The sequence below is a fragment of the Phocoena phocoena genome, chromosome 13, assembly GCF_963924675.1.
Source record: "Phocoena phocoena chromosome 13, mPhoPho1.1, whole genome shotgun sequence".
Classification (NCBI taxonomy): Eukaryota; Metazoa; Chordata; class Mammalia; order Artiodactyla; family Phocoenidae; genus Phocoena; species Phocoena phocoena.
Genome location: NC_089231.1, coordinates 55114916 through 55142897, shown reverse-complemented (window position 1 = coordinate 55142897; position 27982 = coordinate 55114916). Strand labels below are relative to the sequence as shown.

The 27982-nt window shown below is 35.4% G+C and overlaps 1 protein-coding gene across 2 annotated transcripts; it reads left to right on the top strand.

The window, feature by feature from the left end:
* The first annotated feature begins 444 nt into the window (after positions 1-444).
* METTL4 (methyltransferase 4, N6-adenosine) lies at positions 445-27982 on the top strand. Of its 2 annotated transcripts, XM_065890002.1 has the most exons (8): positions 445-834; positions 2283-2345; positions 11527-11896; positions 14023-14092; positions 17977-18151; positions 20562-20668; positions 21050-21141; positions 27139-27982. In XM_065890002.1, the coding sequence occupies exons 1-8, from the start codon at positions 445-447 to the stop codon at positions 27282-27284; spliced, it is 1413 nt and encodes a 470-aa protein (XP_065746074.1). In that variant the 3' UTR covers positions 27285-27982. The 2 variants fall into 2 exon arrangements, with proteins under 2 accessions (XP_065746074.1, XP_065746075.1); XM_065890003.1 differs by lacking the exon at positions 21050-21141 and having other exon boundaries at positions 27139-27217.

The following is a 27982-nucleotide window of genomic DNA, read 5'->3' as shown; positions in this document are numbered from 1 at the left end:
GACGGCCCAGTGTGGGCGCAGTCGGCCCCAGGGTCGCGCTGCTGAGCCGCCGCGAAGGTTCGGGCTCAGGGCATGAGTGCTCTCTGGGGTTCCAGGTGCTCTAGCGGTGGCCTGCGGAAAGCTGGAGGATCCAGTGGGGGGCCGAGAATTAGGAGAGAAAAGTGACCTGAGCACAGTAGGTTACTTTGCTAAAATATGACATCCCCCCTTACCTGCGTTTGAACTCAGAGGCAAACACAGCCCCAAACTTGGAGAGTGGTGGGTGGTGGGAGGGGAACTCAGAGCCGAAGTCTGGATACCTGGGTCTTGTAGCAATTGTGCCATCAACCAGTTGTAATTTTGGGCACGTCTCCTTTCCTGTCTGAGTTTAGAACTTAATTAGGAAAGTTGGGTTTTACTTCTAGTGTCTAATTCTCAGAGGTGTTTGTTTGTTTTAAAGGAAGAATGTCTGTGGTGCGTGAGCTATCGCCAGGATGGTTACTGGATCATCTTTCTTTCATTAACAAGATAAGTTATGAACTTCACCAGCATCATGAGCCTTGTTGCAGTAAAAATGAGCCTATTTCTTCTGTTCACCTTGATACTCTTCACATGGATTCTATGTCCTCTTTTGGAGCCTCTGCTACCTGTATTGCTTCTACCACTAAGCCAGAAAATGATGATGGAGGAAATTGTGAAATGCTCATACAAAAATATGTTTTTCGATCTGAACTGTTTGATGTCACCAAACCTTATATAACTTCTGATATTCACAAAGAATGCCAACAAAGTAATGAAAAGGAAGATCTAGTAAATGATGTTAAGAAAGAAATCTCCATTTCTGTTAGTGGGAAGGTAATAAGTTTTAAGAAATTTAAATTTTTCTACAGAGAACACAAATTTATTATTCCAGCATCTCAAATATCTTGTGATTTACTAAGTATAAAGAATAGTCAATAAAGCATAATAAGACTTTAGCACATCCAGAGTGATTTTTAACTTTTTGCTAACATTCTACCATTCTTAGAAGACCAAATTTGCATATTTCAGAAGTAAGCAAAGTTGATTCAAAAGTGAATGCTCTGTAAATTAAACAAACAAAACTAAGTAACAAAAAAAGAAACTCTGTCTGCCTAGGTTTTCGTATTAATTGCATGTTTTTACACCTATTTTTGCTCAAAAATATGTTTCTCTGTAAAATTCTAAAGCAGTATAAAGGGGGAATTTTAGAGATTTATCCTTTGGGGATAAGCTTGTATAATAAATGTTTGGAAGAAGGGTGATATTTTTGAAAAGTTTCTAGTGATAAAACTAGACAGCTACTATGGAAAATATATATTCTTAAAATATATATATTTGTATACACATTGGTGCAATCAAAAGTTTTGAGAGTGCCATATAGTCAAATAAATTATGCATGAATACTTTTTATGTATTTGAAGAGCTCAGAGGTGATTATACAAAGTCCATTTCAGATAGATCATATTAACATTTTCTTTGTTAGAGATAGGAATTACATTCGTTATTCACCCAATAAATGTTTCAGATCTTTCTATGTGCTGTTGTACAAGGAGTGATGAAACAAGATAAATATAATCTCTGCCTTTTTAGATCTTACAACTGAGTGGGGAAGAAAGATACTAAATAAGAAAGCGTGTTGAGAATTAGAATAAGGAAAGTAATAGAGAGTCCATGTATTTATTCAGCCAAAGAACTTTTGTTGTTAGCCTGCTAGGAGTTATGCCACCATGTAGGCACTGAGATTTCAGCAATGAAAAGTACAAAGTCCCTGCTCTATATTGCAGACTTACATGTTCTTTGCTATGGAGTTGTTAGATGTAGGACAGTGTTAATATATCTTATTTATACCTAATCCTCAGATTACACATAAAGATCTATTAAAAGTACATTGCAAATTGTTTTTGTTGTAGAAATTAAGAAAGTTCAGAATAATTATACCATATATCAACTGATAGATGACACTGGTGACTCTTATACAGTGTCACAGTTTCCTTGTGTTCTATGGATGTCAGTGCCATTTTATTATGTCATACTAGTTCTTACTAATAGTAGATAATGCCTACATGGCCTTTTATCACCCATTAAGTTTGTAATAATAATAATAATTATTATTTGGGAAATCTTACCTCCCCAGTCCATACTCTTTGCAGTAGGTATTACCTCTTAAAGAATGAGATACACAATATGGAAAATGTGATGAAAAAGGAAGTACTAATATATTTCAAAATATCATTATTTTGATCATGGCCACATAATTTTTTTCCCTGTAATTTACTCTTTAGAAGCGTAAGAGATGTGTTGTTTTCAATCAAGGTGAATTGGATGCTATGGAATACCATACAAAGGTACGGTGTAAAATATTCATTGATGACTTTGGAAGGTTAATGTGAACTAGTATAAATAAAAGGACAACGTAAATAAGGATGTTCTTAAAAATCAGTCATTTTTTAAAAAATTATTATTTATCTATTTATATTTACTTTTGGCTGTGTTGGGTTTTAATTGCTGCTGCCGGACTTTCTCTAGTTGTGGCGGGCCAGGGCTACTCTTCACTATGGTGCACAGGCATCTCATTGCAGTGGCTTCTCTTGTTGCGGAGCATGGGCTCTATGTGTGCGGGCTTCACTAGTTGTGGCTCGCGGGCTCAGTAGTTGTGGCTTGCGGGCTCAGTAGTTGTGGCTCACGGGCTCTAGAGCACAGGCTCAGTAGTTGTGGTGCACAGGCTTACTTGCTCTGCGGCATGTGGGATCTTCCTGGTCCAGGACTTGAACTCGTGTCCCCTGCATTGGCAGGCAAATTCTTAACCACTGCACCACCAGGGAAGTCCCTCAAGCAGTCATTTTGATCAAGGTTAGAATTTAACACTGGAGTGATTTATCATTACTTTTATTGTAATGGACAATTTAAACCAATTTTTATTAAAATCTCATGTACTTCTCATTTACATATTTAACATAAGTAAACTTATGCTATATTGGTTAAGTCCAGAAATTTTCTGAGTTATAAAAGCCTACTGTCAGTAGGTAAAACAACTTAAGATAGTGGCAGAAGAAAGTGAATAATATGAAGGATGTATTTCTAGAACTTAGAGGTTACTGAGATCTGGGAGTTAAAGAAATGAGAGGAAACAGAGGGTTCAAATTGTTTTAGATCTCATTGTCTTTCCTACTTTTATTTACTTAATCTTTAATTGCTGACATTTAGGTATAGTATACACATGTCATTTTCTATGTTTATGTGTGGTATCTGCAGGATAAATTTCGACAAGTCAAATTTCTGGGTCAGAGGGTTTGAACATTTTGATAGATACTGCCAAATTGCTGCTATGGAGTTTGTATCATCTTATTAGCACACTAGAAATGTATACTTTTGCCTGTTTTCCCACATCCTCACCATTACAGTATATTATAGTTTTTGATGTTTGCCAGTCTAATTGTTGAAAAATAGTATTTTAGTATGGCTTTAATTTGCATTTCTTATTATGAATGTAGTTAAGCATTGTAATGTATGTTTAAAATTCATTTGTATTTCTCTTATGTGAACTGTTTGTTTCCTTTGCATACTTAAAAAAATTGGATTGTTCTTTTTCTTACTGATTTATAGGAGCTCTTTATATGCTGGGGAAATTAGGTCTTTGTCGATTATGTAAATTACAAGTATATTTTTCCCAGTTTGTCATTTTAATTTTAATTATGATTTTTTTTTGGTTTTGGTTTCGCCATGCAGACAATATTATATTTTCATTTAGTTGAATTTATCATTTTTTTCTTTTACGACTTCTGAATTTTGGAATCATAATTAGAGAAGTATTCCTTCTTTAAGGTTTTAAAATAATTTCCTATGTTTTATTCTAGAACATTTATGATTTTATTTCAAATTTATATCTTGATCCATTTAGACTTTATCCTGGTATACAGTGTGAGGTATGGATCCAGTTGACTACCTATATGTCCTACCATTATTCATGTAGTTTTTCCCTCCTTATATGAGATGCTTGATATACTAAATTCACATAAGTATTTGAGTTTATTTCTGGACTTTTTTTTTTTTTTTTTTGCGGTACGCGGGCCTCTCACTGTTGTGGCCTCTCCCGTTGCGGAGCACAGGCTCCGGACGCGCAGGCTCAGCGGCCATGGCTCACGGGCCCAGCCGCTCCGCGGCATGTGGGATGCTCCGTGGCATGTGGGATCCTCCCGGACCGGGGCACGAACCCGCATCCCCTGCCTTGGCAGGCGGACTCTCAACCACTGCGCCACCAGGGAAGCCCTATTTCTGGACTTTAAGTCTTACTTGTTTGTCTCACTATTTATTTGCCAATCTCTTTTGAGATTTTATAATGTGAATATGTTTTAATATCTTATGTGGTAGTTACTTATTCCCCACCCTCCACCCCCCCCACCCCCCACCCTGGGCCATCTTATCATTGCTACTTTTTACAGAATTTTCCTGGGCTTTTTGTTTATTTTCCCACATGAATTTTAGGATCAATTTTAGTGTCTGGTTAGAAAAACTAACCTGTTGAAATTTTTATGGCAATCAAATTTATAAACGTTTACTATTAGCATCTTTAAGATGTTGTGATCCTACTCCAAAACATAAATGTGTCTTTCCATTTGTTTAAGTTTCTGTTGTTATTCTGTAAAATTTTCTTTATATATATCTAGCATTAATTTAAAAAAATTGAATGTCTTGATTTTTCAGGTAATAATTATAACTCTTGCAAATATTAATAGTTTTACTTACACCTCTATAATTATTATATCCCTAATTTATTTATCTTCTCTAATTGTATAGGCTGGAAAATATGATACAATATTAAGTAACGTTTGTGAGAATATCTATCCTTGTCCCTGACTTTGTAGGAGATGATTTCCTCTCCACTGGGTTTTGGGCTGAGTTGGAAATATCATGTTAAAGAAGTTTCTGTGTATTCTTATTTATTGAGTGTTATTATCAACTGTGGTTACTGAATTTTATCAAATGTTTTTAAAGCATCTATGGAGATTGAATGGATGATTTTTCTCCTAATATTTTCCTTTGATTTTTAATCATATGTAAACCTTACATTTGTAGTATATATTCCAAATGACCATGATGTATTATTTTTTAAATGTTCTGCTGGATTTTGTTTGCTACTATTTTATTTGGAACAGTCGTAAGTGAGATTGGTCTGATATATTTAATTTTTTTGTTTTATATATATAATTATATACAGATATTTACATATTTCAGTGTTGGAAGTTGGAAGTTTTTCTTTTTTCTCCCCAATTCTCTGGAGTAATCTGTTCTTTAAAAGTTTGGTAGAACTCCCCTTTGCATCCATCTCAGTATGTTGCTTTTTTTGTGGGGATACTTCTTTGACAGCTTTTCCTTTTTCCTCTTTGGAAATCAATTTTAGATTAAAAAAATTCTTTTGTAGTTAATCTTGGTAAATTATGTTATCTTAGAATATTATCCATTTCATCTAATTTTTCAAATTTGTTTATGAATAGTCTGTTTCTGTGGTTATTTTGCCTTCACTATTTATGTTTACTTCCTTTTCCTTGATAGATTAGCTAATGCTTTGCCTAATTTATTAGTTGTTTTTGAAATTAATTTACCTTAAAAATGTCTAACTTATTTCTGCTTTAATCCATTTTAATTTATTCCTTCTGTTTTTTTCTTTTTTTTGACTTTTTGAGTTGTCTTAGTTCATTTTTTTTTCTTCTTTTTTTTTTTTGATGGAAGTATTCAATGTTATGATTTTTTTTCTTGGGGCACTGCAGCATACCATAGGTTCTGATATGTTGTGTTGTAATTGTCATGATGTGAAATTTCTTTGATATATCATGGTTTTCTAGAGATTTGCTTAAGAGTTGTTTGTAATAGAGTTTTAAATTTCCATGTTGGAATGGTATTTTTGGTTTGATGGTTAATGTTATATTTATCTCCATAAAAAAATGCCAAATTGCTTTCCAAAGTAGTTGTACTGTTTTGCATTTCCCACCATCAAAGTATAAGAACTCTCTTTGCTTCATATCCTCACTAGCATTGATATCATCAGATTTTTGATTTTAGGAATTCTTTTAAGTGTGTAGTGGTATTTTATTGAGGTTTTAACTTGCATTTCCTTAATGACTAATAATGTTGAGAATCTTTTCATTTGCTATACATCCATATATATCCATCTGCTATACATTCTTCGTTGAAGTTTTCATAGGATCAGTGGTTTTTCATCCTTGAGTATTTGAATTAATTCACCAGTGAAATTATCTAGGCCTGGCGTTTCCTTTTGGGGAAGGTTTTTAGGAATAATATAAGGTTCTTTAATAGATAACAGAGATTTTCAGATTTTCTGCTTTTGCTTATGTCAATTTTGGCAAGTTGTATTTTCTAAGAAATTTGTCTGTTTCATCCAACTTGTCAAATTTATTGGCATGAAGTTGTTCATAGTATTCTCTTATCATGCTTTTAATGTCTGTAGGATTTGTGATGATACGTGATGCCCTTTTTCATTCCTGATGTTGGTGATTTGTATTCTTTCCTTTTCTTGCTAGGGGCTTGTTGTTTTGTTGTTGTTGTTTTTTCAAAGAACCAGCTTTTTTTTGTAGCTTTTTTTTTTTTTTTTTTTTTTACTGTGGCAAAATATACATAAAATAAAATTTACCACTTTAACCATTTTTAGGTGTACAATTCAGTTGTACTGAGTACATTCACATTGTTTTGTAACTATCACCATTATCTCCTGAATGATTTTTATTTTCCCCCAACAGGGAAGTGCCTATTTATATATTTTTTTGTTAATGGACATTTGGGATGTTTCCACCTTTTAGCTATTGTGAATAATGCTGCTATGAACATGAGCGTACAAATATCAGTTCCAGTCCCTGCTTTCAGTTTTTTTGGGAATATACCCAGAAGTGGAATTATTGGATCATATGATAGTTCTAATTTTTTGAGGAACTGCCTTATTGTCTTCCACAGTGGTTGTACCATTTTACATTGCCACCAGCAATGCATAAGGGTTTCCAGTTTCTCCATATCCATGTCAGCACTTACTTTCTGTTTTTGTTTTTTTAACAGCCATTCTAATGGGTGTGAGTGGTGTTTCACTGTGGTTTTGATTTGCATTTTTCTGATGATTTATGATGTTGAGCATATTTTTATGTGCTGTTGGCCGTTTGTATGTCTTTTTTGGAGAAATGTCTGTTCATGTCCCTATTCATGTCCTTCACTCATTTTTAAATTGGGTTTTTGTTGTTGTTATTGAGTTTTGTTCTTTTTTTTGGCCACGGTGCACGGCTTTTGGGATCTTAGTTCCCTGACCAGGGATTGGACCTGCACCCTTGGCAGCGAAAGCCTGGGCCAGCGAATTCCCTAGGAGTTCTTTTATATTCTGGATATCAACCCCTTATTAGACACATGAATTGATGTCAAGTATATTCAAAGAACCAGCTTTTAACTTAATTAATTTTCTTTACTGTCTATCTATTTTCTATTTTGTTGATATCTGTTCTCTATTATTTTCTTCCTTTTGGTTTACTTTGCTATTTTTCTAACTTCTTAAAGTAGAAGCTTTTGTCAGTGAATTTAGATTTTTTTTAATATAAGCACTTAAAGCTATAAGGTTGCCTTGAATCATTGCTTTAGTTGCATTCCACATATTTTGATATTTTGTATTTTCACTTTCATTCACTTCAAAATATTTTCTAATTTCCTCTGTGATTTTATCTTTGACCTATATGAATTATTTAGAAGTCTGCTGTTTCATTCCCAGATATTTGGGGTTTATCTTGATATCTTCTTGTTACTGATTTCTAACTTAAATCCGTTGGGGTATAAGAATATACTCTGATGATCTCAATCCTTTTAAATTTATTGAGCCTTTCTTTATAGTCCAGCATATGAATTACCTTTGTGACTGTATTGTGTGCTATTTTTAATGTATTTTTGAATACGTATTCTATAGTTGTTGGATGCAGTGTTCTATGAATGTCAGGTTAAGTTGGTAGTGTTGTTCAGAACTTCTGTATCTTTAGAGATTTTTGGTTTAATTGGTCTATCAATTACTGGGTAGATTTTTCTTAGGTGAGTTTAGAATGATGTTTTTAGACTAAGGCTGATTATTCCTTTTTACTGACACAAAATCTGTTATCTACCCAATACCCCTGTCAAGAACTGGGATGAAATGTCTGAGATTTTACTCTATTTGGAAGCTAACAAGCTAGCAAGTTTAGGTCTCAGATTTTATTAAAATAGATTTAGACCTAAGATTTTATTAAATAAGGAGTTTATTGCTCCCTGCATAGCAGGAAACATATACTTTTTGTTCACAGACTTCCCTTGTACTCCATGGGGACGATGCCAAGGAGCCTCGGTGTATGCTCTGCATGCAGTAAATTTGGTTCATAGCTAAAGAACCCTAAGGTTAGGGAACCCCAGTTTTTTAAAATGGGTTGCAAACAAACCTGTCCAGCCTTTTGTCCCAGAGTGAGCCTTTATTAACCTGGACAGCAAACAGATCTGCCTTCTGGCTTGGAGGGAGACATGATCTCCGTCTTCCATGCTATATGAATATCCTTGTGTTGGAGGAACTGATCTTGAGGATATGACCACTGGTTGACCTGGACACTTGGAGGCTCCTCACCCCTCCTTTGTCTTTGGACTGTACACTCTGCCCACCGTTCCCACAGTGGGAGCTGTTTTCAAGGACATAGCCTTGAGAGAGTAAGCTGTTGTTGAGACGATCTGGACTGTGTATGTGACTGAACCCAGTTAAGAACGCTGTATAAACTTTTAGGATTCTGGGCGACAGGTACAGAGATCTACTTGTCTTGCAGCCTCCCAAGACAAGCCTCGTTTGTAAGTTCTCTTGTTGTTAAACCTGCCATCTTCCCATCTAGAGTGGTCTGCCTCTTTTCTTTGGTCTCTCCTTGCCCTCTGTGTACAGGGGCCAGTTTCAGATTTCATCTGGGAAGCTCTTGAGGTTACAAACCAACACCTTGAAAATTTATTCTGGAACAAAAGCTATCAGTGCCTCTGCTCACACAGCGAGACCCGTGGTGAAATGTCCCCCAATTGTCCTGTGAATCATGATGTTTTCTGGTCTGAGTGTTGGAAACAAGTACTATTCTTGGCCCTGTGAGAGCTCAAGACACTGTTTCTTTTAGTCCTCTTGGATGATTCTTTTCTTGGCCTTGGATAGTTCCCCCACACACTTGGAGTGATCAGTATTTAGGGGAATTTCTCCAGTGTGACTACCTGCAGATATACAGAGTTCTCTCTGTACAGCTCTTTCCTCTCTGATACTCTCCTGGGTACTCTGTCTTGGCATCCCCATATTCTCAGCTCTGTCTCCTTAACTCTGGATTTCTTCTAGACTCTGCTCAGATTCTTCCTGTGCCTTGGAAAATCTCCAGGCAGTTAGCTGGGGCAGTCATAGGGCTTACCTATGATTTCTTTCACTCTCCTTTGTTGCCTGATGTCCAGTGTCTTGAAAGCTTTTGTCCCTATTGCTCCATCTTGGTTGGAAGTGGAAGTCTCTGGCTGCTTTGAGCATTTTCAGCAATTTAATTGTGATGTTCCTTAATGTAGTTTTCTCTTCCTCCTCTTCCTCCTCCTCCTCCATTTGTTGATCTTCTTGGATCTGTGAATACATAGTCTTCAGCAAATTTAGAAATTTTTGGCTGTTGTCTCCTTAAATATATTTTCTGTCCCCTTCATTTTGGGTGCTTTTATTGCGTTGTTTTCAAGTGCATTAACCTTTTCTTCTTCAGTGTCTAATCTGCTGTAATTCCAATGTAGTGTATTTTTCACTTGTGCATTGTAGTTTTTAATTTCTAGACACTCAATTTGGTCTTTTCTTATAGTTTCCCTATCTCTTCTTAACAGGTTCATTTTTTTCTTTACATTTTTGAACATATGAAAATGGTTATAATGAGTGCCTTAATATCCCTTTCTACTTTTTTTTCCTAATCTTTAAAAATGGGCTGCACGGGCTTCCCTGGTGGTGCAGTGGTTGAGAGTCCGCCTGCTGATGCAGGGGACACGGGTTCATGCCCCAGTCCGGGAAGATCCCACATGCCGTGGAGCGGCTGGGCCCGTGAGCCATGGCTGCTGAGCCTGCGCGTCCAGAGCCTGTGCTCCGCAACGGGAGAGGCCACAGCAGTGAGAGGCCCACGTATTGCAAAAAAAAAAAAAAAAAAAAAAAAAAAAGGGCTGTACAAGCCCTGTGTGAACTCTGGAGATTTCTCCCTCTGATCATTTTATCTGGTTCTTTCCCTGACCTTGGGTATTTCATCACATACATGTGCTGATCACTACTCAGCTGGAGACTTGACCCTCTGCAGCTCTCTCCTCTCTGGTATCCTTCCCTGCAAACTCTGGCTGCCTTGGCCTTTCCAGACTCCCAGCTGTATTTCCTTAACTCAGAGAGATTGTTGGGCTCTGAATGGGTCTCTTTCCTGTACTGCTACCTAGAAACTTTCTCAAGGCGGTAAGCTGGAGCAACTCGTTTCTCCTTTTTTAGGGACTACTGTTCTACACTGCTTGACATCCATCCAAGGTCTGAAAACCGTTTTTTAAAAATAATTTTTTAAAAGTAATTTCAGATTAAAGGTACTCCATCTTGTCCAGAAGCAGAACTTGGCTTTTAATTTTATAATTATTTTGGTTGTATTATTGAAAACCTTTGTTTATATATTCATTTTATAGAGTTAATTTTTTTCTTTTTCTTTTTTTTTTTACAATTCAAGCTATATTTTATAAAATCAAAGGTATATTTATTTTAAAATTAAATTACTAGGGGGACTTCCCTGGTGGTCCAGTGGCTAAGACTCCATGCTCCCAATGCAAGGGGCCTGGGTTCAATCCCTGGTCAGGGAACTAGATCCCACATGCTGCAACTAAAGATCTCACATGCTGCAGTGAAGATCCTGCATGCTGCAACTAAGACCCGGCGCAGCCAAATAAGTAAATAAATAAATATGTAAAAAATTAAGTTACTAGAAAAATTTAAGATTAAATGTGATTTAAACTTAATTCTTTTTTTTTTTGGCCACACTGCACAGCTTGCGGGATCTTAGTTCCCCGACCAGGGATTGAACTCATGCCCTTGGCAGTGAAAGCATGGAGACCTAACCACTGGACTGCCAGGGAATTCCCTTAATTCTTTTTATAAATTAGAAATTCCACTTTTTTTTTTTTCCACTTTCTTTTAGAAACATTATCAAATTTATCGTATAAAGTTTTAAGGATACATTTTCTATGTATTCAATATATTGTTTGGTTAGTTAATTTTCAGTGAGTTTATGAGATTTGTTTCATTCCACGGTTAAGAAATACCATTTCAAAGGTATATTCACACTTTCTCTTTTTGTTGGATAAAGTTATTTTCCTGTAAGCATTAAGAATGTTGATTTTAATCCAAGAGTTGAAATATTCAAAGCATAGTAGGAACTTTATTATTTAGAAAATTGTTTTAATGTCAGTGACTTTTTATTTATTTTTTAGTGACTTTTTAATGTACTTAAAAAAATTCTTTTACAGATCAGGGGGCTGATTTTGGATGGATCTTCACAGTTAATCCAAGAAGGTCTCAAAAGTGGCTTTCTTCATCCACTTTATGAAAAACGGGACAAGTATAGTGAGCCCATTACTTTACCACTTGATACCTGCAATTTGTCAGAATTATGTGAAATGGCAAAGCATTTGCCTTCTCTGAATGAAATGGAACTTCAGACGTTACAATTGATGGAAGATGATATATCTGTTACAGAGCAGGATTTATTTTCACGGATTGTTGAAAACAACTCTAGCTTTACAAAAATGATTACTTTAATGGGACAGAAATACCTGCTGCCACCAAAAAGCAGTTTTCTTTTGTCTGACATTTCTTGTATGTACCCGCTTCTGAGCTGTAAGTAATTATTATGTTTATTATTAGAAAAAGATAATTTTTTTGTGGCCTCCGAAGTCAAGAACAAGTCTGAATGTTGAATGAGCACCAGCATTTTGTGATAGGGTAAACAATTTTCTCAGGGTATTTTTCTTTTAAATTCAATTTTAAAGTGCTGACTTCTGTCTTAAAAATTAAAAAAATTCTTATTACAAACAAATGGTCAAAAACTTAACTAGTCCCCAAGAGAGTAAACATAGTTACTGTTCTGTACTTAGGAATTCAGGGTACAGTTGGGGTTGACCAAATAACTTTATTTAGCTTTTATTCATAGCAAAGTAGAAACACTTCATATACAAATGTTAATTCCCAAACCATTCCTAGCCTTTTAGGTTACATTTTAAGCTACTGTTCAAGTTTATTATCTAAAGTTTCTCAAAATATTTTCCTGTATAAAGTTAAGAATTTAGATATTTAAGTCCAGAGTCACATACACCTGAATTTGAATTTAGATTCTGAAGCTTAACTGTGAGTCTTTAGGCACTTCACAAAACTGAGCCTCAGTTTCCTAGTCTATAAAATGGATATGATAATACCTACTTCCAAGGGTAATTTTGGGGATTAGATGAGATAATCTGCATCATGAGCTTAGCTCAGTGATTTATGTTTCTAACAAATTATAACTATTATAATATTCTAAGGGATGATGTAGATAAGAGGTATATTGACCAAATTGAATTTAATCTGCTGTTTAATGTTATTTGGACATTTTTAAGCAAAATTTTACATTATTAACATAACATAGCTTATTAATGAAAAGCTTTATTTAATTACTTTCAAACCGTCTTATAAATGATTGGTTATTCATGTCACAGTGTCATAAATTCTTCAGGGTAAATGACAAGATAACAAATTAATGAGAAAATCATGCTGTATTTGAACATTTTTTTCCCCATTCTTTTTGATCTTTGTTACTCTAATAGTTTAAAAACCATCACTTCCTTATTTTAATTTGCATTCTTTTGATCACTTATGAGATTGTACATTTACAAAAATATACCTCTGTTTATAAAAGGAAAAGGGACAGCTCTTCCTCACAGTAAAATTCCAATTAATAAATGTAGGTAGAATGATGTAACTAGAAAATTTCCATTTGGCACACATCATAGTATTTGGGTGTCAAAATAGTGGATGAAAAGATGAGATGCAGGATATTTGCACAGTCTTAAAATATCTCCCTGCAAAATACTTATTAATTACAAAAGTAAAACTGGAGAAACCTGGCTGACAGCATTTTAACCAAATGATCAAAGGTAGTATCACTAATAATGAGACATTTTGACACTGTGTTTCCTGATAATGGCATGGTGATACTCTTGCCAAAAATAAAGAACCTAAATTTAATCACGAGGAAATACCAAACCCAAACTTGAGGGACATTCTATAAAATGACTAGCCAGTAGTCTTCAAAAGTATCAAGGTCATAAAAGACAAAGAAAGACTGAGGAACTTTTCCAGATTGGAGGAAATTTAGGAGACATGGCAACTGAATGCAATGTGTGATCCTGGTCCAGAGAAAAGGACACTAGTAGACTATTGGGGACATTTTGTTGTGGTCAATATGTCAGTTAAAAGACAAGTTTTATTTCATGTAAAAAGTTGAAAAACAAAAGCAAAAAACCCACACCTACCCTATCTAGGCTTGAAAGGACCAAGTTAATATGGCTACCAAGACTTATAGGACATTTATAAATCATTGTTGTCTAGCTAAGGGAGCTGTAGTTATTTTTAGGAAGTCTCTGCAATAGGTGAAATTATGTTAAAATCCCAGAGGTACTAAATTATAAGGGGAATCTCTTAATTATTTTAGATAAATTATTTGAATAAATGCCACAAATCCTTTTCTTGCATTCCAGTATATTTGTGTCTGTAGTGAATGCACTTCATTGTTGAAGAACATGTTTAGTTTTTTTTTTTGCCATGTGGCATGTGGGATCTTAGTTCCCCAACTAGGGATGGAACCCATGCCCCCTGCAATGGAAGTGCAGAGTCCCAACCACTGTACCGCCAGGAAGTCTCAGAACATGTTTAGTTTTTAAAGTGATACGTATAGAAGATATTTTCTGAAATTGTCTCTTTGTTTTCAGGTAAGAAAACATATGATGTAATTGTGATAGATCCACCATGGCAGAACAAATCAGTTAAAAGAAGTAACAGGTAAGTATAAATAATTTATCTATTAGATATACTTTCTCAAAGCTATTGTCCTTTGTACATTCTAGTTACATATGCTAAAAGCATTACTTTATGATAATAGATTGTCTGAAACTACTAAAACACTTTCGTTTTAAGATTTTAATTCCCTTAGGTAGATAATTCTCTTGAACTAGAACTATATGTAGATGTAGGTTAAGAATGTTAAAAGTAATATATTTATTAATGATTAAGGTTACTGACTGTCCAGTTCAGGGATGTTTCTATAACACCAAAAGGCAACATTTTTGCCTTCTTTGATATCAAATTCTAAAGTTTAGAAATATGTGCCAAAGTACAGTATTCCTTAATACTGCTATGAATGAATTGGTCTACTTCATTCTGAAATTTGTTTTTATTTATGCCATTTCGTTTATGTAACCTTTTAGAGCGATAAGTTCAATTAGTTAGTAAGATGACATTCCCTTTTAATAGCTTTTTAAAAAAGTTTTTCCCTCTAGTTCTAGTGAATGTCTTCAGTTGTATTTCCTCTCTCTTAGATTTTCTAGACTGAACAGTTCCTATTACCTTGACTTAAAGTTCGTATGAAATTTCTTCTCCACAATTATCTTTTTATGCTTTTTGTTTATGAGCTGTACCAATAATTGGACTTTTTTCTCTTAAAGTTTCAAGGATCATACAAAGAATTCCTGTAGCTATTCTCTATATGTGTGTATTTGTGCATGTGTGTAGATATCTATGTATATATAATTTTTTTCTGAACTGTATGAGAATAAATTATTTAGGAAGAAGTAAGTTACTCTGGAATATTTTATTCTGTATTCTTAAAAACAAATATATTAATATTTTCTTATATAATCATAATGTAATTATCAAAATAGGTAATTAATTTTCCTTTTTAATTTTCTAATTTTCCTTTATTAGAAAAAAAGGAAATCATATAGGGCGATACTGTGATATATGTAAATATCTTGTTACCAGTTTTAGCATCTGTGGTAGGTAGAATACTGTTGTCCCCCCTCCCCCCACACCTGTCTCCATGCCCTTGTCCTAATCCCTGGAATTTGTGAATATGTTAGGTTACATGGAAAAGGGGAATTAAAATTGCAAATGGAATTAAGGCTGCTAAGAAAAGGAGATTACTATGCATTATCTGGTTAGGCCAGTCCTTAGTTTAGCTGTAGACAGGAGACCTAACTGAGGGTATTTCTCCCTTTTTTCTTTTCTGTTATTTTTTCTTCTCTTCTTTTCTTTCTCCCTTCTCCACCCTCCCCCTGCCCAAGTCTTCTCTCCTCTTCTTCCCTTTAAAAGTATATAGTATATAGAAAAACTAACCAAAAAAAAAAGAAAAAAAAGAAAAGAAAGGAAAAGTGTATAGTATAAGCATATTTATAGGCTGATGGTAAGGAACTACTAGAGAGGTTGAAAATACAGGAGGGGAGTAATTAGCATCACTAATAGACTAGAAGATGAGAGTAAGAGAACACAGCTGGAGGGATAAGCTTTAAATATATGAAGCCATGCTATCCTTTAAGAGGAAATGTATAGCAATGGGTAAGTGAAAGCGTATAACCAGGCGGGAGAGGGTTAGGTAGTTGAAGCAGTCCGATGGCTTTTTTTTTTTTTAATATATGCGTTAACTTCATCTACAAAGAGTGAGTTTGGGCGAGACTTGAAAAGAGATGAAGGTTTGTAGTAGTTGACCAAGGATAAGTAAAAGAATTGATGAGTAGTTTTGAGAACCTAAGAATGGACTTAATTGAGCCAATTCTTCAGTTTAGCATTTTTCTCCACCTGATTTTTTCCATATGAAGAAGTTGAATTGAATTGTGTTGAAATTGAATTGAATTTAAGATTGGAGGTTTGCAGGAGTTATGGGGTGAAAGAGTAAAGGGGAGATTGGAGTTAGGGGTGTAGTGAGAAGGCAGAGGAGTGATTGGTGGTTGGTAGTATGTGAGGAAGAGGAGAAAGTGTGGGCAGGAAGAAACTGATAGACTCAGTAAAGTGGAGGAATGGGGCACTGACTGAATGCTTTGATAAAGTCAAAGAATTGGTGACTGAGAAGAGGTAATGGCCAATCATCAGAAAGTCTAGAAACAATAAATGCTGGAGAGGGAGTGGAGAAAAGGGAACCCTCCTGCACTGTTGGTGGGAATGTAAATTGATACAGCCACTATGGAGAACAGTATGGAGGTTCCTTAAAAAACTAAAAATAGAACTGCCATATGACCCAGCAATCTCACTGCTGGGCATATACCCTGAGAAAACCTTAATTCAAAAAGATACATGTACCACAGTGTTCATTGCAGCACTATTTACAATAGCCAGGTCATGGAAGCAACCTAAGTGTCCATCAACAGATGAATGGATAAAGAAGATGTAGTACATATATACAATGGAATATTACTCAGTCATAAAAAGGAACACAATTGAGTTATTTGTAATGAGGTGGATGGACCTAGAATCTGTCATACGGAGTGAAGTAAGTCAGAAAGAGAAAAACAAATACTGTATGCTAATGCATGTATATGGAATCTAGAAAAACGGTACTGGTGAACCTAGTGGCAGGGCATGAATAAAGACACAGCATAGAGAATGGGCTTGAGGACACGGTCGGGGGAAGGGGAAGCTGGGACGAAGTGAGAGAGTAGCATTGACATATACATACACTACCAAATGTAAAATAGATAGCTAGTGGGAAGCAGCCACATAGCACAGGGAGATCAGCTCAGTGCTTTGTGACCACCTAGAGGGGTGGGATACGGAGGATGGGAGGGAGGCTCAAGAGGGAGGGGATATGGTGATATATGTATACTTATAGCTGATTCACTTTGTTGTACAGCAGAAACTAACACAACATTGTAAAGCAATTATACTCCAATAAAGATGTAAAAAAAAAAAAAAGTAATGGCCAGAGATCAGTGTATACGGTTTCAGAAATGGAGCAAGTTTGAGTGATGCCAACGTCCAGGTTTTGGCCACTCGGAATTATTGAAGTGGGGTGAATGCAATTGTATTTATTTAGGGGAAGAATAGGTGAGTGTGTACATTATTTAGCCTGTGCTTTGAAATTGCCCAGGATACTGGCACGATTTATGTTGGTGAGGTAGAAGGATCTCAGAACTTAAATCCTCATTGAATATGGAGAGTGAGGATGTAATAGGTTCGATAAGGAACATTGGAGGCTAGATAGCGTACTTCTCAAAGAGAAGGGGATTTTACACAAAGGTAGCTGGCTGATAGCCTGGAACTGGCAATAGGGGAGCTAGGAGAATACTGACCTCTCCTCTTCCTGTTGTGTGTGTTGGGTGCTGGAGAAAGGGCCACATTGGTTTGATGGGGTATTGTAGAGCAAGTAGTGTTTTAGCAAGAGAAACTAGACTTCATACTACTAACGGCCAGGAGGTGCAAGACTGTAGAATTTTTTTTTGTAATGAAAGCATGAGAGTTTCAGAGAGCCCAGTAGAACTGATTGGGAAGGATGAAAGAAACAAGATGATAGACTGAAGATGTTCGTGGGATATTGAGATAGTAGTTTCAAGAATGTTAATGGGGTCCCTTTGTAATGTACAGATTATCAAACCATAATATTTGCTTAATTTTGAATGTTAGAAAAGCGTATAGAAAATATTAGTAAAATTACTGAAATGTAATACATTTAGAAATGATAAAGAAGTATGGCTTCATCATTTTAAATTAGTAAAAACTAAAAATATTATTTCTGACTTGCTTGTAATAATGTGTCCACTGGGTGTCAGTGTGGCTTCATATTTAGTTGCACAAATAAATATAGGAGCTTTGTGGAGTCAATGTTATACAGGTCTTCTCCCTGCTTATTTTTCTTTTTCGCAGCAAATTTTGCTAATTTTTTTTTTGTTTATTTTTAGATATAGTTATTTATCACCACTGCAAATAAAGCAGATACCTATCCCTAAGCTGGCTGCTCCAAACTGTCTTGTTGTTACTTGGGTGACGAATAGACAGAAGCACCTACGTTTTGTTAAGGAAGAGCTTTACCCTTCTTGGTCTGTGGAGATAGTTGCTGAATGGCACTGGGTAAAAGTAAGTTTAGAAGTTAATGTATTTGTTAACTTTATTTGTTAATAAGGTGTGACATACAAGTCACATAAAGGTAGCATCTACTTTTTAATGCTTAACATGTCACCGCTCTACTCCTTCAACATGGTCTAATTAAAATGTTTACTTTGCTACTAAATACCTTTGTCTTCTTATTCTCAAGACTTTTAACCTATTTGTTCTGTATATTTTTGTAGTAGAATCCCAAACTGCTGGCCTTCAGAAATCACTCGGAGATATCAGGATGACATTTTAAAAAGCTCTGATGTCTGTAGTTTAAGAAACAACAAACAAAAACTTTGGGGAATTTGTCCATCACTAAACATAGAAATTGTCTTACTGTTCATCTTCTTCCTCTTTACTCATCCAAAATTTCAGCTGCCCTTTGTGACTTCTGTCTTTCTTTCTTTTTTCTTCTCCTTCCTCCCTTCCTCCCTTCCTTCCTCCCTCCTTCCCTCCCTCCCTCCCTCCCTCTCTTCCTTCCTTCCTTCCTTCTTTCTTTTTTTCTTATGTTTTTGGGGATGAGAGGGAGATAGCAAAGAAATCTGTGGAAGAGTTGGGAAAATGCTAGAAGCAAGGACCTTTTATACTTTAAACCTTAACTTAGTTCCTCAGTGCCTGTTTTTGAAAGAAATGATTCCAACTCTTGGATTGGTTGAATGATCTTTAATATCTTTGCTTGGTATAAAAATACCAAAAAATACAAAAATATAAGGCATCAGTTCAGAGTTCATTGGACATCCTTTTAAAGATACATTGTCTCAGGTGAATTCCAGAAAACCCCTCCTAAATTTTAAAAAGGTAAACCAGGTTATTATGGGTTGAATGTTTTAACATTTATATAATATTTATATAACTGTATATTCATTTTAGACACAGGTTCTATTTTTATGTGCTTTGTGTACTTTGTAGTGTACTGGAATAGCTTCTAAAAGCTGTGTACATTATTTATTTGCACCTATTTTGTGAGACTTGGCAAACAAACACTTAAGTTGTGTCTTTGCTTTTACAGTTGTGCTTTGGGCTTAGCTTTGGTTGATTTGCTGTAGGACCATAACAGGAATATAAAACTCCATTCCACTCTGTCTATTATGGCAGTTCTTTTATAATCAGAGACTGAGGCCAAAGTCACGAAAATGTTACCTTCTGAAATCAAAACCAGTAAAATGCTAATACATGAAAACTAAGACTGTTCATTTCTGGTAGTAATCAGTTCTATGAGATGGTATGATATGACTATAGCTTAAAACAAAAATATGTTTTATGAAATACTTATTAGGTAATTGAACATATTGTTATATCAGAAGCAGTAATCTGCATTGAGTATAAAGGATATCCAAAGAATAAGAATTTGCCAGTGTTTATACAGTGCTGTGTGGAATAGATGCTGTTTCTCGTGGGCCCTAGAGGTGATAAAAGGACTTGGTTTTTTAGATACCTCGATATAGGGTAAAGGGTTCCACAGAGAATAGATATGAATATTCTGATAGTGAAAATATTTTCTTCCATGCTTAATTAATGATTTGATATTGTTATTATAAATTGTGTTTTGAGTTTGATTAGCTAAAGTGAGTCTTTGGGAGTCTGATCACTCCAGGATGAAATGATAAGATTGAATTTCTGGATTTATAATGCCAAGAAATTGGACCACGTATTGTCTATCTCATCAATCCCTGAGCTTCTTTCATTATTAATTTTAGCTCTGACAGTATTTAATGCCATTGTTTCCTATAAGTAAAGGAAAATAGTGTAATTGACTTAGTCACATTGCCAGTAATAGGTAAATGTTATTTGAACAAATAAATGAATTAATGATGGCATGGTTTCCAATAATAAATTTTAATGAAAAATAGAGGTTTTTGTGTGCAAGATGATAAAATGATACTTAAAATTTTTTAGTCCTTCATAGCTGCCTTGTCCATTATGGTAGTCACTAGCAGTATGTAGCTCTTCAGCACTTGAAATGTGGCTAGTCCAAATTGAGACGTGGTGCTAAATGTAAAATATAAGTGTTTTGGATTCAAAAGACTTAGTATGAAAGAAAGAATATAACATACCTCATAATATTTTGAATTGATTACATATTGAAATGGTAATATTTTAGATAGGTTAAATTAAAAATAATTAAAAATTATTTAAAACTTAAAATACAATTAAAATTAATTTTGCCTCATTCTTTTTGCTTTTTTAAATGTTGGTACTAGAAAATCTAAATTACATGTGTGGCTTAAACTTGTGGCCCACATTATATTTTTATTGGACTGCGGTAGCCTTGAGGTTTAATACTTATTTTTCTTTGGTGAAAATTGTATAGTGGTAGGAAAAAATACCCAGTCCTTTTCCTGGATATTTACAGATGTATGGGTTGTTTTTGTTTTTGACTCCTTTTCATCAGATCACCAGTTCAGGAGAGTTTGTGTTCCCATTAGATTCTCCGCACAAAAAGCCTTACGAAGGTCTTATACTGGGAAGAGTTCGAGAAAAAGCTGCTTTACCATTAAGGTAGGAAAGGTGATTTTTCAAAATTGTATAAATGTAGTGATTTTAAGGCTTTTAAAAGTTATTAATACAGTGATCATTAGTTTTTGTTAATTTTTACATTTTTGAAAATCTGAAAATGGCTGAGATAAGTGTGAATGGTACGGCACATGAAATTTTATATTATCTTTTGCTTTATCTAATGTGTAAGAGTCATTATTGTAGAAAAGGAAACTATCTGAAATTTCTTAATACTTAGGTTGTTGATTTTCATTATTTCTATTCTTAAATTTATTATAAATTCAGATACTATTGGAAAGTTGAAAAAAAATCAAGGCAACTGTGGCTTATATGTAAAAAATTGTCCTCTAAAATATAATTTACGTTTTTGTTCTGTTTTAATAGGAATGCAGGTGTAAAAGAGCTCCCCATTCCAGATCACAAGTTAATTGTCAGTGTGCCCTGTACGCTTCACTCACATAAGCCACCTCTTGCTGGTATGTTTTTATAAAATAGTTATGACTTATGTGAAATTGACAAAAGGGTTGAATGTATTGATAGTATTTGAATAGTCTAGAAATTTGGAAATTAAATCAGATATATGTTATTTTAATTAATATTCTAAAATCATATAGCAGAATTTATGGAATAGAGAATAGATTTTTTTTTTGCTACAGAAAGCTTTATTGTTTCCAATTGGTCAGTAGCTTGGGAGAGGGCTCCAGGCGGTTACATAGCTGCCTAGTGGCAGCAGGGAGAGGCTCAGGCAGAGGCCCTGAGACCAGGAGGTGGAATCGGGCCTTCAAGGGCCACTGGGCTCGAAGGCTACTGGTCCTAAGTACTCGCCTAGCCCTGGCTGGGGGCTGGCCAGCCTGCGGAGGTTGGTCAGGTGGTCATCCATCTTCTTAAGTCTCACCTCCTTATCCAGGAGGTGGCTCCCCAGGAAGGCGCAGAGATGGTCTGTGTGGGAAGAACCCAGGGCATGCAAACCCAAAAGGGCCTGGTTCAGGTTCTTCTCCGAGCCCATGGCAGCTTCTGTGGCGTCCAGGGCTTTGCCCCGCTCATCTTGTGGGGGCTTCGGCATGTCCCGGAAGAGGGCGCTGCTGCCACACTGGTTTTGCATCTTGGAGAGGTGCTGGGCCAACCCGCTGAAGGAGGCAGGGCCCTGGCCCTCCAGAGCCGCGTTGTGGCGCTCGGAGCAGAAGCCCTGAGAGAGGTAGGTGTAGCAGGCCCGCGGATGCAGGTCCACCAGGTGGGCGACCGCACCCTCCACTTGGGTGGAATAATTCTCACGAATCTGGGAGGTCATCGTGGGTGGCACTAAGGAGCTGACCGCAAAAGTGGTGTTGTTTGGTCCCGGAGGTCGCAACTGGAAAAGGGTCTGGAGGGTGGTTGGTGGTTGGAAAAAGGGTCTGTTATGTTAAAACACTGTTGAAGTGGAGACGGAGCAGCGTGACCACCCAGTGCACCCATGCAGATTAGTCCTACATTACCTCAGCCTTTCCTCTTCGCCACTTTTTAGGTTCCCCTTACTAACTGGGTTGTTATCCCATCACTGCCCTCAGCAGAATGAAGACTGATGGTGCATGTGAGGACTAGTTCTGCTAGGTGCTTTATTGTACTCTCAGGGTTCTATCCCTTGCTGGCTCTAAAGCCAAGAGCGCAGAAAGCAGAGAGATGATCAACTATCAAGAATTCCCTTGATAGTTGGTAGACACTCTCAGTTTTATGTTGAGTTGGTGTTGCTTTTCTGAACCATTGGAAAGGTAATTGCTGCAGCCTGCAATTCTTACTAGTCTTAATGCTATAGTATAATGTCTATCATTTAATGAAGCTAAGCAGCGAGGAATAGTGGAAAGCTTTAGCTTTTCAGATTGACTAACATGAGTTTGAATCCTGGTTCTGCTACTTGAGCAAGTTACTCTAATAATTTTCCACCTGAAAGTCGACATTTGAAGGGGGAATAATGATATTTAATCTTTCAGAGTTGTGAGGATTGTTTATATTTGAAATTCTGTAGCATATAGTAGAAGATCAGTAAATGCTAAATTTTTCAAGTGAAAGAATAAAAAAATAGGAATGTAATAGGAATAGGAATATGAGAGATACTGAATTTGACATTCAAAGTTTACTGTTAAAATTTTTTCTTTAGAAATATATATTTTATTAATTTGGTGGTCCTGGCTTAAATCAAAACTTTCACGCTGCCACTCAGGAAGACTATAGGCTATCAGCTTATCACCTGATTTTGCAGAATATGGGATAGTTCATGAGCTAGGATACATAGAAAGGTGAATTCAAATTCCCAAGAGAATGCTTATTGGTAGCATTTAAGATTTCTATTATCTTAAATTGTTTATACTGAGAGTCTTTAGTGTTAATTCATTTGAGAAATGTTCAGATGTCTACCTGTTGATCCATTCTTTGACTTAGAGGGATTCTTAGTGAATAATTGCCTGTAAACTTTGGACTGTTATAGATTCTTTAATGCAGTAAACATTTGACTTAACTGACAAGTGTAGCTGTACTGTTCTTTGAGAAAAAAATTATGTTTGCCACCAGTTATACTCATTGGAGGAAATCTAATTTGTATTCTTCTCATTTGAATTTTCTTTATCATTTGGTGAGTACCAAAGCTTAATTTAGGGTTTGTCTTAGGGCTTATTTTTTTACTTTTAAAAATCCAAGCGCCAGACCCAAAAAACCTTTCATTCCCAAATGATAAACTATTTCTTAATTCATTTTACATAGATTATGTTTAAAGAGTAGTCTTAAGATATAAGGTTTTAGGGCTTCCCTGGTGGCACAGTGGTTGAGAGTCCGCCTGCCGGTGCAGGGGATGCGGGTTCGTGCCCCGGTCCGGGAGGATCCCACATGCCGCGGAGCAGCTGGGCCCGTGAGCCATGGCCGCTGAGCTTGCGCGTCTGGAGCCTGTGCTCTGAAACGGGAGAGGCCACAACAGAGAGGCCCGTGTACCGCAAAACAAACAAACAAAAAAGAAACAAAATATAAGGTTTTATAAAATAGTGAGTAAAATTAGTCTTTTATTAATACTAATAAAAATTAGTACATATTATGGCCTGTAGTTATGAAGTGCAGTTCTGCTGTGTTCCCAGTAGAGCGCAGCACAAACACATTTTTAGCATTGAGAATATTTAAAAAGAAAAGTTAGATTTTGGGGGGGGAGATCTTGTGTGACTCAATATATGTTATTCTTATGTTTTGGTTAAGTACTGGTAGACAAGAAGTATTTATAACCCTTTATTTTTGAGTTCATGTTACTGGATAGCAAGTGCCTGTATTTTGGATACAGAGCCACACAAAGCCATCAGAAAGCAACTTGCAGATTTCTGCAGTATATTTTACTCTGAAGTGAGAGAGTGGCATGGACATATATACACTACCAAATGTAAGATAGCTAGTGGGAAGCAGCTGCATAGCACAGAGAGATCAGCTCAGTGCTTTGTGTCCACCTAGAGGGGTGGGATAGGGAGGGTGGGAGGGAGGTGCAAGAGGGAGGGGATATTGGGATATATGTATATATGTAGCTAATTCACTTTGTGATACAGCAGAAACTAACACAACATTGTAAAGCAATTATACTCCAATAAAGATGTTAAAAATAAATAAAAATAAATAAAATAGTATTTTACTCTGAATCATAACCCTAGGATTTGGGATAATACATGTTCTCTATATAATGCTTAGAACTTTTACATGTAAATGTTCTTAAACTGCTTTATGCCAATTCACAAAATGAAATGTTCTCTCTTTTGCTTTTAGAAACACCAATTTTTTTTCTTTTAACATGTTTTAATTAGTTATTTCTACTGCAAAATGTAAAAAACACCAAATTGGAAGCATATTCTGTTTCAAAATGAGACATTTACTCTTTTTAAGTTTTGAAATTTCTTCCTATAGACTGAAACATAAGCCAACAATAGCTATGGCTTATAACCTAACATAAATGTATAATATTTTAAGTTTAAAGATTTAAGGTAGGAAAATCATGAAATAAAAGTATTTGAATGAAAATTTTGTTTTTCATATTGTACCTTAGAGGAATTTCTACTCCTTTTTACTACTTTACTCGCAACAATTTATATCTGAACAGTTAAATATAGTTTGATGAGATTTTATGCACTGACATTTGAGCCGCTTTTCCCCCAGCCATGCCCTTTGCTCCCAAGCAGAAGGGGAATGACGGGCTATGTATGAATTACTTCCTCTCCATTAGTTACAAGTATGTTTTACTAATGCCAGATGTTATGTAATTATTTATATATATTGTCATACTCACATTTAAATTTATACATTTGAATTTGCTTTTTTAAAATTGAGATAATTGACATATAACATTGTATTAGTTTCAGGTGTACAACATAGTGATTCAAGATATATATACATATTCACTGATCACAATAAGCCTATACATGGTTACAAAATTTTTTTCCTGTGATGAGAAATTTTAAGATCTTGCATTTTCTTTTAAATTGATATTTAAAATTAATAAGAATAAAATATTCCCATTAATTTGCCTCTATTTCTTTTGCTTTGTTTTGAAATTAAACATATGTGGTTAACAGTACAAAAACATTACTCCTTGATTTTCTGTGTTTCTCAGCTAGAAAGGAAAAAAGCCATGCAGAAATGTGTTCCATTGATAAAGTAGAAGGTGATAAATGGGTTTAGGTTTTATGTATTTTTCCACTCCAAGTACCTGGCCATCTTTTTCTATTAGCTAGTGAACTCTTAGAAGACATGGATATCTATTTCTTTTGTTACGTCCCATAGCACTTATAATGGGTGCTCAGAAATAGTAAACATTAAAAAAAATTTTATTTATTTATTTATCTAGGCTGTGCCAGGTCTTAGTTGTGGCATGCAGGCTTCTTAGTTGCAGCATGCATGCAGGATCTCGTTCCCCGACCAGGGATCAAACCTGGTCTCCCTGCATTGGGAGCACAGAGTCTTACCCACAGGACCACCAGGGAAGTCCCTCAGAAATAGTAAACATTATCGACTGGCTGATTCCAGTTTAGACTCCAGTTTAAAATTCCAAAATAGAGTTGCTAACATCTTTGTACCAAAGAACTGAACAAGCAGAAAGAAGAAAACAAAACCTTGCCTTCAGTATAACCTTAGACCACATTAAAAGTGAATTGAGGCCAGTAAGGCATTGAATTCATGGGGCAAAAATGGAAAAGTGATATAAAAGTTTATTGTTCTAAGACTCTGGGGAAATTTTTCTCACTCAAGTTTAATAGCATTTAATTATATACTTATGAAAGGACTAGAAGTCTCATGTAAGCATCTCCTAGAAGCTATCAAAGCCCAGATTTGAGTTTGGTGAGTTATAGACAATGAATACTTTAAATTCTTTGATTTTTGATAATCAGGACCAGTGCTTTCAGACAAATGAACAATTATTTTACTGTGAGATCATCTGAAGAACATGAAATATACATTTTTAAATATATTATCTTTCACATCTAACCTATATCAAGTATTTCTAAGGAATCCTTATCATTGCTAAAGGGAATTTGATGGGTTTCTTCCAAGCTCAGTCTTATATAGCAATTAAGAACTGTATTTTGCCAGTTCCAGTGACTTTTCATCCCTGAATCGTTATTTTCATACTCGGTTCCTGTCATAGAATATACATATATCAAAAAAATATAGCTAACCAGCAATGTGATAAAGGTTAAATTGATTTAAATATTTGTTATTCAAATGAGCATGTGCTTTAAAAAAAAGCTTCTACGGTATTCTCTTTTTTTCTGTTAGTGTAGATCACAGCTGTTTAGCCAAGGTATAGATGAGATGCCATTTTCCTAACAAAATATAATTTTCAGTAGTTATGAATACATTGAATAAGGAATACTTAACTGTGGAAATAATATGGTGAAAGTTTAGGTAAAGAAAGATCTGTAATTTGGAAGTGAAGGAGTGTTCTCAGTACTACCAAGTTATAGCTGAGGAGGTAGAGTTATTTGTTAGATATATGTTCTGAATATTTCTCTGTGTTTCCAACTCTTACACTAAAGTATGTTTTTGCAGAGACTTATGTTTTATCTTAGTTTTTAAAGTGGGTTGTCTTTGTATTGTTCCTATAGACTTTTTTTCATGCATGGATTACATTTATTAAAAAATAAATTAAGTTAGTACTCAGGAGCTATGTCAGCATTGTTGGAAGACTGAAAAGTTACCCATGTGGGTGTTAAAATCCTCATTTCTTATCTACAAATGAAAACTGATAAATCAGGACTATTGAAAGTGCTGATGGTATTGTTCCCAATCTCAAGGGTGTTTATTTCAAATGACTTTCTAACTATAAATAGTAAAGCCTGTGATGAAATCCTTGAAATTAACTTGCCTTTTTTTTTTTTTTTAAAGGAAACATCCCTGCTTTTCTACTCTTTACTGCTAAAGGAAATTGATTCCTTCCTTAATAATAATTTTCGTGTTATTTTCTCTTTTTTTTTTCTGGACAGAGGTTCTAAAAGACTATATCAAGCCAGAGGGGGAATGTTTGGAATTGTTTGCTCGAAATTTACAGCCAGGTTGGACTAGTTGGGGCAATGAAGTTCTCAAATTTCAACATGTGGATTATTTTGTTGCTCTGGAGTCTAAAAGTTGACTATGTTCTTAAAATTGTGTTTTTCTTCAGTTTTTCCTCACGCCTTCTCTGTTCATTCTAATAGATTTTTCCTTTTATTACCAACCAGTATGCTTAGAGATGTAAACAGGACTTGGTTTTTCAGCAAAATGATTAAAAGTGACTAGCTGTCATATAATTTTGAGATGAATTTTACTTCAGTTGCACTAGTATTTCACATTATTCTGGGCTCTACAAATAAAGAGGTAAGCAGTTAGAATGATGGCAAGACTTTGTTACTGAAAAAGTTCAGAAAGCATGCACTATGGACCTGAAGTCACAATTCTATATATGGGTGTGTTTTGTTTGGCCCATATGGTGTTGTAAAAAAAATTGGAGCCATCATTCTAAAATATCAGGAAATTTCACATAATAAGTCCATATTTCTGCCTTGCTTTAAATGTCAGAAACTCTGGCTACACTGCAGCCTGTGTTCTTTCCTGGCATCAGTCTGTGGGACCCAGTGGTGGCAGCTTATTTGGGAAGGGCCATGTACTCTCCAGTTTACCACAGTAACCCTTGTCCCATGCCACTCACTTATATTGTCTTCCTGACCCCTGTACAACCTGAATTTAGAACATCTAGTATACTGCTACATTCTGGAAAATGTATTCAAAGACCTGCTAAGTACTGCATCATTGTACTGAGTTCATGAAACATTTTTTGGAGGGTTTTAAATT